Source organism: Pleurodeles waltl, chromosome 4_1 (genome assembly GCF_031143425.1).
Source record: "Pleurodeles waltl isolate 20211129_DDA chromosome 4_1, aPleWal1.hap1.20221129, whole genome shotgun sequence".
In the NCBI taxonomy this organism is placed as follows: Eukaryota; Metazoa; Chordata; class Amphibia; order Caudata; family Salamandridae; genus Pleurodeles; species Pleurodeles waltl.
In genome coordinates this window covers 672,548,146-672,563,122 of record NC_090442.1, presented here as the reverse complement: position 1 = coordinate 672,563,122, position 14,977 = coordinate 672,548,146, and the positions used below count along the sequence as shown (strand labels likewise).

Here is a 14,977-nt window from a genome sequence, read left to right as displayed (position 1 = left end):
AAAGCTATGTCCTTGAATTGTTACACTGGACAGACTCTAGGGTACCGTCGGCTCTTCCGAGTTGCTGTCCCATCCTGGCATCTTCTTCTCCTTCTGATGAGAAGTCACGTGTGGAACGGGTGTGGCGCCAGTCCCTTGACGAGTGTATGACTACAGGGATGTGCATCCACCGAACTCCAGGATGGGAGGTAAATAATGAACACTCTGTAATCCTGAGTGTGTGTACTAGTAGGGGACAGTTGAACCCAGGCTCATCTGTTGATCAGAATTTGGTTGACGACAGGTAGGGAACTCAATTTAGAGGGGATCAATGGTCCTGATGAAGGCTGAGTGACTCAGATGGGTGATGGAAACATCCGAAACATGTTGACCCTAGAACAGATATTTGGGGTGAATGGGTGATTATATCCCAATATCACCACCAATTTTCCAATCTTTTTTAATCATATCCGGTGAATCCCAGAATACAGATTAGTAATGGATTCACATGAGATAGTTTTAGCAATTTTGAGTGGTGTTCTGTATGTTTGATCCCAGTTTCTTTTTTGTGTTTTTGTTCCCCTTCCCTTTTGCTCCATTCCTGACATTGATCAGCGTGGGAACGTGTTAGCATAGCCCTATGATGAAGCATGTCACGATTAGTTGGTGAGGGCAGTTTTCCTAGTAAACATGCTGGGTCTTTAGTTGGTGGAGCCCCTCTGTTGGGGTAGGGTCTCTACTTTGATTTCTTGTCCTATGTGTGATGCTGGTCTAATGAGAGGGAGGTTGGGCAAGGAATGTTTCCTCTCACCCCTTTATTAAGTGTGTTGATCGGGGGCGGGCACTGCATCTGCAGTGGAAAAACACATAAAGTACAAAACAAACTAGAATGGAATGTGTAGGACACTTATCCTTGAATGTGTTAAGTCAGCATTCAAGATGGCAATAGAAATGAGGCTAACTTTAAGCTACATAATAGGTTAATTCGAGAGTTGCTCATAATGGCTAAATGTGGTCACCTACTACATATTTTATGATTTATATGCACATGTTATTTAACAGTGTAAATCATACTTCTCATAAATGTTGTTAATTATGCAAAGGCAAATCTTACGCTCCCTCAGTGGGGTAGGGGCTTCATGTAGTCTTTACTGATAAATAAAAGATGTTCTGAGTTTGTAGGATGGGGAGGCTGTAGGCAACCCTCTCCTCTCACACACCATGACCTAACGAGTGGGACGCTTACTGGTTTTGGATGCTGCTCCTGGTGGGAACAATTAAGCTGATGAATAAGTGGATGTTTTTATATTTATTTCATTACAGTTTTATTGGTTTAGGAGAATGAGTTTGTTCTTATCTGTGGATGCAATATAATGCTGCACACCATTTATATATCACCCCACACAAACTGAGTTGAATCTAGATATGTTTGAGTATGGCAGTATATCCCGCTGCCAAGGTCTTCACTCTCTGCCACTCCACTTTGTTGAGTGGAGCTCCCAAAATTTTAATATAACATTATATTAATCCCAATGCCAAGAGTAGTATCATTACTTAAAGACACTCTCCCCAAGTCATAGACTCGAGGTGAACTAAGTGGTACTCTTTTGGCTTTTTTTTTTTTTTTTTTTTTTGTGGTCCTCAGAAATGTAACTTCATGAATATGAACGTGTAATATACCAGTGCAGGGATTTGTCAACTCGGCTCAGATACTGCCTTCCAATATGTACCTATTCCCTGTATTACAGTTGTGTACCTTGAGGGATATTCTTGTGGTGTAGATTTTTATTTTTTATTTTCGTACTATGTTCTTAACGTATTTCACTGCTGCTCTACCACCTTTACTGTTTCTATAATATCTGTCATCCCTTCCGTTACATAGCTTTCCCCACACGCATACTTTCAACTCCTTAAGGTGGTGGGCCCAATGTGCTACGCACGAAACTGTCTATCCCTCTCTTTTCAGCAACACTTTCCCACCTTGATCCCCTAACAAAATTTGCTTTTGTTTGGTCTCCTGGTAAAGGAATGTTTTCTTTGCTTTGGCAGAACCCTCCGCTTGCTCTCTGCGGGTTTGCATGTTTGTTTTTGTGCCTTTTGAAAGATCCTCTCCAATCTTCATGGAATGCCAATTTTTAACACTCTTGTCTTCTGCTCCAGACAAGTAAAGAACGTTTATTCAGGTAGAATCGGAATCCGAACCAGATTGACCCCTTTATTGGCATTTGGCATACTAGAGTGAAATGGCAAAGCCCAAGATACTTAATGAATAAATGAGGTTACAGTAGAGTTGCCGCACTGGTTTTCACTATCTTAAACTGAGTCAGGTTTTGGCACAGAAATATGGCCACAATTATATGCAGGAAACCTGGTTTGATTCTTTCTGGTTGGAAAATCTATACGTGGAACATTTTTATTTAGCTGTTTGAACTGTATTCTTTTTCTAACCCCAGCTAGTTTCTAACTAAGGAAAAGTATACCTACCATATTTTGGTGGTTAGTTATAAATCACACCTTGCACAATTAAAGATTTTCAAAATATTAAATGGTCAACTCCGCCATTTCATTGTTTGAGAAAAGCAGCCTAGTGATACTTGTGTTCTTCAAAAACCCACTACAGCAGTGGCCTTTTCAGCTTTTGTCTAAGAAGTAGGAAGAAAGAATACAGGATATTTCCCTTTTGAATATGCTGAAGATGACACCGCCGTCTTTGCTCCCAGCTGGTAGGAGTTTGTGTAGACATTCCCAGGCAAGGGTACAATGTTAGTTTACTAGTGCTGTAGGCAGAGAGGTTTGCTTGCTTTATGGACAAAAGAACCAGCACTTGCTTTGCTGTCGAGTGTTTGGCATCAGTGTGAAATTTACTTGGTTGTTGGTTTGAGACTGGTTTAGCATGTTTCTTGACATTGATCATTGGTGGCTGGTGAAACTTGAAAGTGGTGTGTTGTAAGCTCTTGTCTGGAATTTCGAAGAGCAAGCAAGAGTGGCAAGCGAGCCCAAGTCATTGAATGAGTAGGTAAATGTATAAAATACTAATGCCTCATTTGAACAGCAGTATGGTACCTAGGGAACGCTGTTAAGATAATGACTTGATTACTCAATTTTCCTGCATTTCAAGCCTGGAACTGGTGGTCTACCAGATAGATCGGTGTACATTATCTGTAAACCCCCTAGCGCCTCGACTCTCCAGATTAAGGAGAAGCACCAAGCTGTCATTGCCATTACGTCTCTTTTCTGTATCCTTGCAGGGAAGGAAATGGGAGACCACTGGCAGAGATGAGAGATGAAGCATTGCATTGCATATATTCAGAGCAGCAACTATTATTTGGAGGAGCACGTTAATCGCTTTGTACACAAAGAGCACACATGCCAACATTTCAGTTACAACTGGAAATCGGATGAATGTATTTTCCCATTGATGCAGAGGCATTTTAGGTGGGGAGCAGCTAAAAAGCCATTTATGGGTTCCAAAATTTCCTGTCTGAATCTGATCTGTTGGTATGTGAAGTAGTAAAGAAGTCACTTCAATAAACCTCTACTTGCTTTACAATGTCTTCATTATTCTAAGAAGCTGCATGAATATTGCACTTGTTTCAGATACCGATTTCCTTTCCCTTTCACTAAATAAATACACAGGGACCTTCTTTCAGTCAACCCCTTTTCCATCAGTTGACCCTACTCTCCTTCCACCGTTTTTCTTGTCCTCTTATCGCCCTTCTTACTGCCATCTGACTTACACCACTCCTTCCCCTTTTGAGTCTGACTTCTCTCTCCCAGTCATCCTTATTTCTTGCCTCCCTGGTCATCCTCTCCTCTCACAAATACATCATTGTGTTGGCAAAGTGGTTTGAAAATTGAATGCTTATGTTATTTTGTAGTAAATCTTTTAAAATAACACTCCGAAGAACAATAACACAAAGCCTGTTCCTTCACAGCTTTACTGTATTTGGCTCAAAAAATGGTACATTCCAGGTACTAGTTAAATTCTGTATCGTACAGTGCAACCCCCTTTTATCTAGTGCATTTTGCTAATGGCCAAAATGTGCCCTTCTCGAGCTGTGTGTGGGAAAACAAAGGCAGTCTGCAAAAAGTTTTACAAAGCCTGAGACACAACAAGATTTACTTTGATATGACCTTACCTGAAAGCATTCTCATGAACCGGTGCACATGTGCTCTGCATAATTGACCAGAGGCTAGCAGCAGCACATAGCCAGTTGATAATGTTTTCAGTTTCTGACATGCTGAGAAGTGAAAGTGAGAGCAGCAAGAGTGACAAGACAAGCCTGAGCCTTCTGATGAGGTAGTCGGTGCCTGAAACCAACAGTGATGACGCAGTGCAAGTATCTGGAGCCTCATGTGAACCCTGCTCCTTTCCCATCTTGTCACAGGCAGAGGTGGGATCAAGTGAGTCTCTGATTACACCCTGCCTTTTAACGACATGGGAAAGGGTGGTGTGCATCCTCGCTAATTTACAGGTATCTTTGGGAAACACTGGGCTGAAGTCTAATGTACCCCAGCTGGTACATCGTAACCGCTATAGTGGTCATAAAGCATATCAGGCCACTTAGGCCCAGGGCTGAAGAAAGGTAAGCCCAGCTGAAAATGTGACAGCAGGCACATGCACACTAGCACATGTATCTGCAAAAAGGGCCTGACTGCCTCTTCAGGTGAGTAGCAAGGTTTCCAGCAGTGTCGGGGGATAGTATTATTAAAGGAAGAGATGGGACTGGAAAAGAAGAGGGGCTAAGGAACCGCCAATGCAACTGACAAGCTTTTTTTCAGACTTATTTCCTGCAGTACTAGGTCAAATTGATACTAACATTCAGTTAGACAATTGAATACAAAAATTAATCTGTCTCCTCAGTGAAATTTCCTTATCCAATGGGGAAAATAGGGAAGGAAAAGTGATGCAGAAGTCAGAACAAAGATATATAGAATTAAATGGATGCCCTCCTGTTAAAATATGCATTTCTTAATATGCATTTCTTAATGCCTTTGCCCATACTACCTGCAGTGCTCCATAAGTGTTTATAATGACTTCTTTTGGAAACAGCAGTTTTTAATTTCTCCAGTGATGGTAGAGGGAAGACACTTGTCCACCCATCCTTACACCACGGTGCTGCAGACTGTCCAGTCCTAAACACTATAATATAAAGCAGGCTTACTTTGCTGCAAAGAACACGCCAATAACCTTTTCCACAACCATTCCCATGAGATTTTGAGCTGGAGTACGTTTATTGACCAGCTAGTATAAAGCATTTTCACAACTTTCCCTCTGTGTACCAGTCTGAAAGATGAATATAATGAATTTTCCAGGGAACAAAAATTGAGTTGAGGCCTAGTTTGGCTTATGCCAGGAAAACAGAGGTAAGCACTTCACAGCAATATCATTACAGCTGCAAAAGATTAATGTTATGAGGCAAAAATATGTATAATCCGAAAATAGATTTAACAAACACATATAGAAGAAGGCATCTTGAAATGGATTCCTGCTTCTTCTGGAAGCCTGAGATGCTGAAAAGGCAGTTGAGAGGGTGCACTTTGAGTTCTTGGAAACAATTATGCTTAAAATTAAATTGTTTAAAAGATGATGGGTGTGGTTCTTGTGCAACTGCAGGGACACTGCACCACTAATTGGAGTAAATGGAATCTGCTGAGATACGATGAGCCTGCAGAGGGTAAAGAGGCGGCCATGCATCCTGTCACCATTTCTCTTTGCCCTGGGGATCCCATTGTGAGATGTAGAATGTACTGTGAGCTTATTTGGTGGCTATCTGCTTATCTGTTTCTCAGAACCGGAGTCCTCGGTGCCAGCATACATGAAGTGCCTCAAAAGATTTGAAAATGTCTTGGGCTTCTACGTGTATGAGGATGAGCCAGCATTTCTGAACATCTTACTTCCAAAAGTGAGAGTCAATCTAGGGGGGAGGGGGGTCTGTCAGATGAAATGGGTAAAATCTGGTATTTAATACTTCAGGATTAACCCTATGAAATTTGTTGATGGTTGGACAGATGTTAGTTGGCCTTCTTTGAAAGCTCAGTTTAGTGCAGATCTGTCCAAGGGATACATGGTTTAAATTTTATGTCTTGGTTGCATCAACATAGGGAAAACAACTATCCTTCCTCGCCTGTTAGACCCTTTTCTGGCTCTCCCAAACCCCATTCTATTTGAAGATTAAAGCTGCAGTGAAACTAGTTGTTGATTTTGTCTGGCATGGTTGTGGGGTGGGGGATGAAATGAGAAGATCTTGGTTGGGGGTAGGATTGTGTATTGCTGTGCAGTCAAATATGTATTATAGTTGAGAGGTTGCACAAGATCTCTGGGATTCCCCATGGTTACAGAAAGAATCCTGCCCACTTAATCTATACCGCTCTGAAATCACAAGGATGTCCTCACAGGTATGTATGGGACAGGGTAGCAGGGAGGGCAGGGTTACCCATGTTTACCGCTAATACACATCAACTACAAGCCACATTTGACACTGGCAGTGGAGGGTGAACAGTTCAAAAGCTGGATGGGGAATGACCCACACTGCAGATCATGCTAGAAAGAGATTATATTACATTGTTTGTAGAACTCAAGGGCCTTTAAGATTACAGAACTTTATAGGGCTCAGTATGCACTCATTAGAAGACATTCTAATGTACTGCCCTAAATCAGGATCAGGTATTATACAGCTCGCTCACCCACCTTATAAAAATACAGGGGGACATATGTCTCCACAAAAGGGCTTATATCAAGACAAACATTGCTTTTGACGGTATTCTGGATAAAAAATGAGAACAAATGTGAAAGATACTTTGAGAATTCAGTATTGAGAGTTAGAATAGAATCTTATTACGTTATGAGATTTAACCTTAGTAGGTAAAAATGGATCAGAGCCCCTCTGATTAATTCTGGAGCTCTAGTAAGAAGGTGGACTTGATAGTGTACTTTTGGTGGGAATGTGGTTCGATAGCATTATAAAGAAAATAAGTCCTCAGTCATATGGACAAGATCTTGGGATGGCCACTACACAGGGAGCCAGGGTAAATCATGTTGGGTTGCAGAGGGGAGTGGTTTAGAGTACGGAAGAGTCCACTCTACCACATAGTTGAAGCCGCTAAAAGACTTATCACTGAACACTGGTAAAGAAGGAAACCCATTATCAATACAATTGGAAATGCTGCCACAATTGTTGTGGATAGCAACAGATCATAATTTGAGGAATGTAGTTAACTTGCATTTTAAAAAAAGCCTATACTGTGCAAAATAATGTCAGATCATGTTGTATGTAAAAGTAAATTTGTCTTGCCCTTTTTTTTTTTTTTCTTTTTTGCAGATCCCCATTACCCTGGGAGTCATTCTAAATTCCTACTATGATGTGAGATTTAACTTGCTTGGCCTGGTGTATGCAACTCTTGGTGTCGTGGTTACATCTCTTTACCAAGTGGTTAGTAACCTTTAATTATGTTTTAGCAGTGCATTGTATGACAAACGTTTAGAATCATTTTTTTCCAACCTTCAATCAAATTTCAGTTTAACAAATGGAACACGGATATCCAGTAATGCTGAATGTAGGGAATGTTCCATAATTGCACCCAAACATATTGTTCTGGAGTTCTGACTTTATTCTGTCTCATGGTTAAGAGAGAACACTCATGTTAACTTATATTGTTTACTTTGTGCGAAAATGATTCCTTAAATACCTGTACCTTTTTATGGATGGTTACTTTTATTTCAGTTCTGACATACTCTGTGCCATCGAGGTGGCAAGGTAACTATTCCCCCTATTACCTTTTTCATATTATTATTGTGCTAGATCCTGGAAACCATTGTTATTGGGGGTTTGTTAAAAATCATTCTTTACTTCTAGTTGAAGTTGGGTTGACATTTTGGCCGAAAATTTTGAGAATGTCAAACAGTGCTCCTTTTGAAACTCTTCATGCTCAGTTGGGTTGGATTAGAAGTACAGTTTTTCGTGCATTGGCTAAAAGTAAGAATTCAGTCGAGAATGTATTTAGTTATCTACTGAATGTGCTAATTGAGTACTGCATGGGCATTGCCATGAGATTCAGTAAATTGATTATTATCACCACCTTCATTTTGAAGATTCTTGGGAGAACAGCTGAAAGTTCAGAGGGAGAAGTGAAGTTAATACCGGAACGAGGCTTATGATAGAGTTTGATTTAAATGTACAGTATTTCAGAATTTATAGATAAACCTGTGAACTGATTTTTACAAGCAAATTCTGCAGTTTTCTAGTGAAATCACTTATTTGAATGGAATAGTTAGCAGTGTAACATTCCTTCGGTTGATGAATGTTTTAGTGTCTTTTTTTCCATAAATGTTAAATCACATTCCTTCTTCTACTTGGGAGCCTTCATAATTAATCTGATGGTTGGTCAAGAGGGGGATAGTTGGGGGACAAATTGAAGGCATGAGTCTGTGATTGATTGATAGAGACCGAAGCTGTAATGGAGCTTTTTTGAGTTATTGATAATTTAACTTAGTGGATTCATCCAGTTTCAAGTCAAGAAAATATTTATTTCAGCCAAACAGGCCATAAAAGTCAGTGTACATTGCTACAATGAGCACAGAAAAAAATTAATAAAATGTAATTAACTACAATTTAAATACAAAATAATTAATGAATGTATTAGAAGTAACATAAGAATACCCATCTAAAATATTGTTACATAAAACTGTTACAATAAATAATGGAGGCCAAATGTAACACTGTATGCCTAAAAACTCATAAAAGGATTCTGGGATATCAGATACAACAGAGCTCACAAACGTGCAAGTGCAATCAACATATCTCCGGTCAGAGAAAATAAAATGGTACACTGTGGCACATACTAGATCTGTTTGTAACAACTGCAGATAAGTTGATGCTTCCTTACAATGCCTAATATTCAGGGCCCTAAGGAGCGGAATTAGTATGCTCCTTCTCTGCTCATAATATAGTATGTAAAAAAGAACCATATGTAGCTGTGATAGACGCCTATGAGAATCCCACGGGCATGGTATTAACTCTTTGGAAGTGTACACATTCAACAAATAAGCGACTTTAGGGGCCGTACAGAGGTAAATAAGCCGCCACCATCCCCTGCCACATTTTATATCCCATCTTTCGTCCCTTACTCAACTTCCTAGTTCACTCTTAACCATTGAACTGATCTGCTTGTTTATGGACCCTGGGTTTATAAATACCTCAGATCTATTGATAGTGCCTAGAGTTTCCTTCAAAAGCATTATCCATTTACACGTATGTACCCCATCAAGATTTAAACCGTCTAAGACAAAGACTGGGTTAGAACAGCTTTGGGCCTGGACCACACCGAGAGCCACAATTCTATTGTGTCCTCCAGAAATGACAAACCTAATTCGTTATGCACTATAGTTGCAGGTATACCACTGGGAAGTGACCGCAATCTTTTTAAAAAATTGTTCTCACTTACCTGTAGTGAGAACATATCAATATACTCCCACACACCCACACCATATTTGGCAATAAGAGGTGATCCCGGCTTTGTAAATGGTGATAATCGCATCAAATGGCATACATTCTAATCTAGAGGCAAACCTTCAAAAAGATACCACCACCTGCGTGAGCCTAACAGATTTAAGATGACCCCACTTGCTGCTATTGTCGAAAGGCACCCCCAAATAAGAACATTTGGGAACATATTTGAGGTGAGTATCTCCAATATGAAAAGGGGTGATCCTACTTTTTTGGGCATATGCAAACCATAGCATAGGATTTTGCCTTATTAAAAGAAAGGCCCAGGGCGGACATAAGTCTATTGATTTTATCTGTCAGTTTTTGGAGGCCCGTACTTGTTCGTGCCATGAGGACACAATCGTCAGTGTAGAGAAAAATAGGTTGATGCGTGCCCGTCTTTGGATGGTCCGCCTCAACCTTCACTGTAAAACTCTTCCAAATCATTAATATAAAAACAAAAAAGAAAGGGTGCCAAAACACACCCCTGCCTGACCCCCTTTCTAATCTTAATATAAGGAGTACATTACCCACTAAGCCCATATCTGACCCTAGCTTCAACATCAATGTGCAATTGAGCCAAAAGGTGAACTATTTTAGGATTAGCCCCTCGCTTAATCATCATCTCCCATAGTTTACTCCTAATAACATTGTCAAATGCTGTGCTAAGCTCCATAAACGCCAGGTAGAGGCATCCCGGCCTGGTGCTTATATACTTCAAATGCAAAAACAACAAGTGATGGACGGAATGCTGAACATTGTCAAACATTCACCCCCAGTCACAGATCTGGGTTTAATCCATAGTTTTTTTGCTGCCCATGCCATTCCAGTTTGGACCCAGCCATATGTAAATCAGTCTTGACCCTGTTCCCCATGGGAACAGTCCAGCCCGAACTGCTACGCCAGGTCTTCCCTGGACTGGAAACAAGCATCCTGGGACCGGTTTCGGGGTTTCACCCGTCATCAGCCAGGCTAGCTTGAATCCAGTGGCATGGGAAGCACGGGACCCACGTCTGGGCATACCCTTCCCACTTAGGGCAACAAAGCAAAAACAACAAGTGATGGACGTAATGCTGAACATTGTCAAACACTCACCACCAGTCATAGATCTGGGTTTAATCCATCGTTCTTTTGCTTGATGAGGGGTGAAACCCCGAAACCGGTCCCAGGATGCTGGACTGTTCCCATGAGGAACAGGGTCAAGACTGATTTGCATATAGCTGGGTCCAAACTGGGGTGGCATGGTGAGCAAAAGAACAATGGATTAAACCCAGATCTATGACTGGGGGGGAGTGTTTGACAATGTTACAGCATTCCGTCCATCACTTGTTGTTTTTACTTATATACTTCAAACATTGGTCAGATGTACCCAACCCTCGTGTTACCCCATATTGGGCAGGCGACAAAATGCAGTTGTCAGTAGCCCAGCTTTCCAAATGGTCCAGAAGAATTCTTCCCAGAACTTTAGCAGTGGCGTCAATCAGCGATATAGGGCGATAACAGTGAGGGTCATTGAAGCCACCTTTTTTGGATACCCAGCAATAGTTACCCTCGACCAGGCTGTAGATGGAGTGGTGCTAATAATACTCCTATAGGCGTTCACTATCATAGTTCCAAGTTACCCTTAAAAAAGATCGATAAGGACCCCATCAGGTCGTGGGGCCTTATTCGGGTTGGGGGTGGGGGTACATGTTAATAGCAGAAATTACATCTTCAAGGTTAGTAACTAGATAATCACTATCTTCCAGGTCGTATTTTTAATCTAACATCTAGAGGATTAAACCCCATTACACCCATATACTTTTGTGACTTGGTCTATCCAGAGATGCTCAAGAATGAAAACTTCTGTCCCATCATTGGAGTTAGGAGCAAAAAAAAGGGTATTAAACACCTTCTAAAACTTGAATGCATCTTTTGCCACAACGGCATGAGCCAGCTTCTCCCATGCCTCAATTCTGATTTAATTTTTCCTTGTCCTAATAACTTCTTTTTAGACTGACCTACATTTCCTTACTTCTCCGGGAAACCTAGCATTGTTGTTCAACGCTCAAATCAAGTTGCCATGGGCTTTTGAGCAAGCCTTGTCAAACCATTTGATGGGCTTCTGTAGGCAACATCTTATAGGTTAAGATAGGAGTACTTTGACCGACGCACATATATCTGCAAAAACACCTAGCGCCAATCCTGTATCGGGGTGAGTACTAAGGCAGAGATCAAAGCTGTCCCTGTTTTTCCCCGCCAGTTGTACCAGGAATTCCATGGGATCAACATCCCGCCGTTTTCTTTGCACACCCTTATTTCTAGTGTTTTCGATGAGGCACTCCATCCTTTCACCATACGACCTCACGAGGCCGATTTTATAGCTAAGCACCAATGGATTTTGATTTAGATATTGCAACAAAGTCAGTTACAGGTTCTCCACCCTTCCCTAGGTATGTTGGCTGATGACTAGCATGTCTCGGCAGTAAATCAATGCCAATAATTAAATCATATATCTTCACAATGCATTTAATTTTTCCCCCACACGGATTATGCACAAAATGTGAGAGATTGGAGAATTCATTGTCTGGTACCCCACACACCCTATCATCCCCGATATCCGTGATTTGAGGTTAAAATCACCCCTCCCCCTACTGCTATAGGATCACCCTTCAGAATTTCTATCGTACCTTCTAGGTTGTGTGCAAGAAAATCTACAATTTGGACATTGTTTCAGACAAAATTGTTATGGTAAAAATTAGAAGTAATATTAAGGGAGGTCCATTCCCAGACTGTGCAGTCAGCTTAAAAAAGGAGAATCAGTCCGAACCTTAATCACTTTTGCCAGCAGAGAGGTGCTGATAAGTGTTAGGAGTCCCCTTCTTCAGCGCCCTGCAGAATACGGGGTGGCTGAAGATTAAATCGGCAGAAAGCCATTATTATGAACATTCATTTTTGCCCAGGTTTCCTGAAAACAGACTATCTGCTTCTTAGATATCAGGGACACCCAATTTCTATTTGTCTGTTTACCTCTAATACCTGCGATATTCCAAAAAGAGTACATTCAAATCAGGTGTGAACCCCCTATTAGTGTCAGCAGCTGAAATTCTGATTGGCATACATATATAATTATCAACTTGCCCTGCCGTCAAGATGCTATCGAGATACTCTCTCCCAGCTCTGTGTCTGTCAACGGGTACTAGGATGGTCACTAGAAGTAACATCTATGCGAGAATCCACCTTAACCTCATAAACATCCCTTGTTTTCACTACTAGTGCTTGGGAAGAACGGTCCAGTCTCACAATAAAAGTCAGTCAACCTCCTTAAGGAGGACATAGCAGTTAGGAGTTGGCATAGCAGAATTGTTATTTCTAGGTTCATGAACCCTATCAGTCAGTCTAGGCTGATTTAAAAAAAAAAAAAAAAAAAAAAAAACCAACGGAACAGCTTGAATGGTATGAGGGGCTTACTATTGATTTTTAAACTTATCCAGAATTCACCCTGCCAAATATGGTTCACCAAAGCTGACCACCATATAATCACCAAGCACCCAGCTTCCTGTATATCCCACCCACAAAACTCTCCTTACCCCGATTATGCCCCTAGAAAATGCATCGCTGGTGACACCCACAAGTGATTTATTAAACCACGGTGGCACCTTGTTCCTCAGTTGGTAGTCCTGATCCTTAAATGATGAAAAAAAGAGTTGGAACATTCTTTAAAACAACTACATAATGCGTACATTTTGGTGGGAGCTGTAACACCTGACGATAACTTTTTTTAGCAGTAAAGCTGAGCTCAGGCTATGACACACTGGAAGGAGTAACCCCTCCGTTCCGCCCCTCGGACCCACTCATTGTCCGTGACGGTCCTAGTTGAATGCTGATTGACAGTAGCCTGATTCATCTTATTAATTTGACCGTTTGCCCTAGTAGCACCAATGGTATCTGACTTTGGCACCATAAAAATTCCCGATTCTAAGGCTCCTGGCTGTCCACCCTCCTGCACCAAAATGTAATTTGCCTCAGGTTTTAAATATATAAGGAGATATTTTAGTCTCTCCGCAATATTATTAAGAGCCGCAACCAAAGGGCCCAGTGCCTTCTCAAGTACGGTCTCAAGGCCCCCAGCTTCCAAATATCTAAGCTCCCCATTTAGAGCTCCTGTGGGACCCATTAGTCTAGACTGTTCCTTGTCCCGAATGCAGCCCACCAGAGTTGCAGACTTGCCAAGGTCAGAAGACTTATTGCCAGCTGGTTTAAGAGTACGCACCTGGCGTGAGCCCGCCTTCTTCCATCTTCTAGGAGGAGAGGCACTGTCGCCTGGCTGCACGTTTTTATCAGCAAGTGGCTGGGACTTAGGAACCAGCGGCACAGTTGTAATCCCCAAATCCCCATCACTCACACAGCAATTTGAAAGACGCAATATACTGCCTCTGGGCTCACGTGCAGGTCCCCCCTGAATATTGCCATCTTTGCCCTCTGCTACTACAATATCAGAATGTTCCTTGAGAGATGAGGGGATCGGTTTTCTCACTACACGCAGTCTCTTCCACAGATTCAATTTCTGTATTTAAGGCGCTCATAGCAGTAGTTAAAAGGAGACGATGGAAACGTCAGCACGGTTTTCCTTAGAGCTTGCGGTAATAACACTTGCCTTTCTTTTGCCCAAGTCTCATGGGGGAAATTATGTCCAGCGCCACGCCTACCAGCGACATGTGTCAAGCACCGAACCAAAAGAAGGGGCTCATCCCATCCTCGTCCGGACGTGAAAGGTGCAGACAGGCCTGCCCTTGTCCCGGTTTTGCCCCGGTCACCTGCCCAGGCGTGTCCCGCACTGCGGGTGCCCTGGGCTGGATTTATATGCGCCTCCGGGCGCAGTGATGGTGTTGGCATCCTCCTGCCTCAGTCCCAACTGGGGAATGGAGTCAACACTGTGGCGCTTCCCCCTCACACAAAATGCCTGTCATCCAGATATGAAGAGCTTTTTTGTGCAGGTCATGTTGTGCAATTTTTACCACCGCTGCTGTCGTTTTCCGTCACTGATTAATTCTTTATTTTTACGCCTTTATCTTGTTTCTTTGTGCTTTTTCATTTTGTGTATCAAAGGATTACTTTGGCTGCAATGAGTGGTGCCCAGAAAACACAGACACCAACCATTGTTCTGAAGTGCCCCCCTAACTGTTTTTTCACCGGACTTTGGGACTGCTCTTTTTAGGATAATTTTTGTTGTCGGGTAATACTTAGCCTTGTGGGCTTTCCTCATTGTTAATAAATTGCTATCTGCTCCTGCATCTTCTAACTCATACTATTTCTTCTAGTGGGTGGGAGCCAAGCAGCATGAACTCCAGGTGAACTCCATGCAGCTGCTCTACTACCAGGCCCCGATGTCTTCAGTTATGTTGACGGCTGTTGTGCCTTTCTTTGAGCCGGTTGTCGGTGAAGGAGGCATATTTGGGCCATGGTCATTGAATGCTCTGGTAAGTTGGCTTTTCCATTTCTTCATTAAGCCTATTTGTTTATTTCCAGTGACG

General features: G+C 41.9%; 1 protein-coding gene across 1 annotated transcript in view; it reads left to right on the top strand.

Moving 5' to 3' along the window:
- Positions 1-14,977, top strand: part of SLC35E3 (solute carrier family 35 member E3) — a 70,892-nt gene that overhangs the window by 39,663 nt on the left and 16,252 nt on the right. Inside the window, exons 2-3 of the mRNA XM_069229182.1 lie at positions 7,302-7,412; positions 14,765-14,923. Of these exons, the coding sequence (XP_069085283.1) occupies positions 7,302-7,412; positions 14,765-14,923 (270 nt within the window). The remainder of the gene's footprint in view (positions 1-7,301; positions 7,413-14,764; positions 14,924-14,977) is intronic.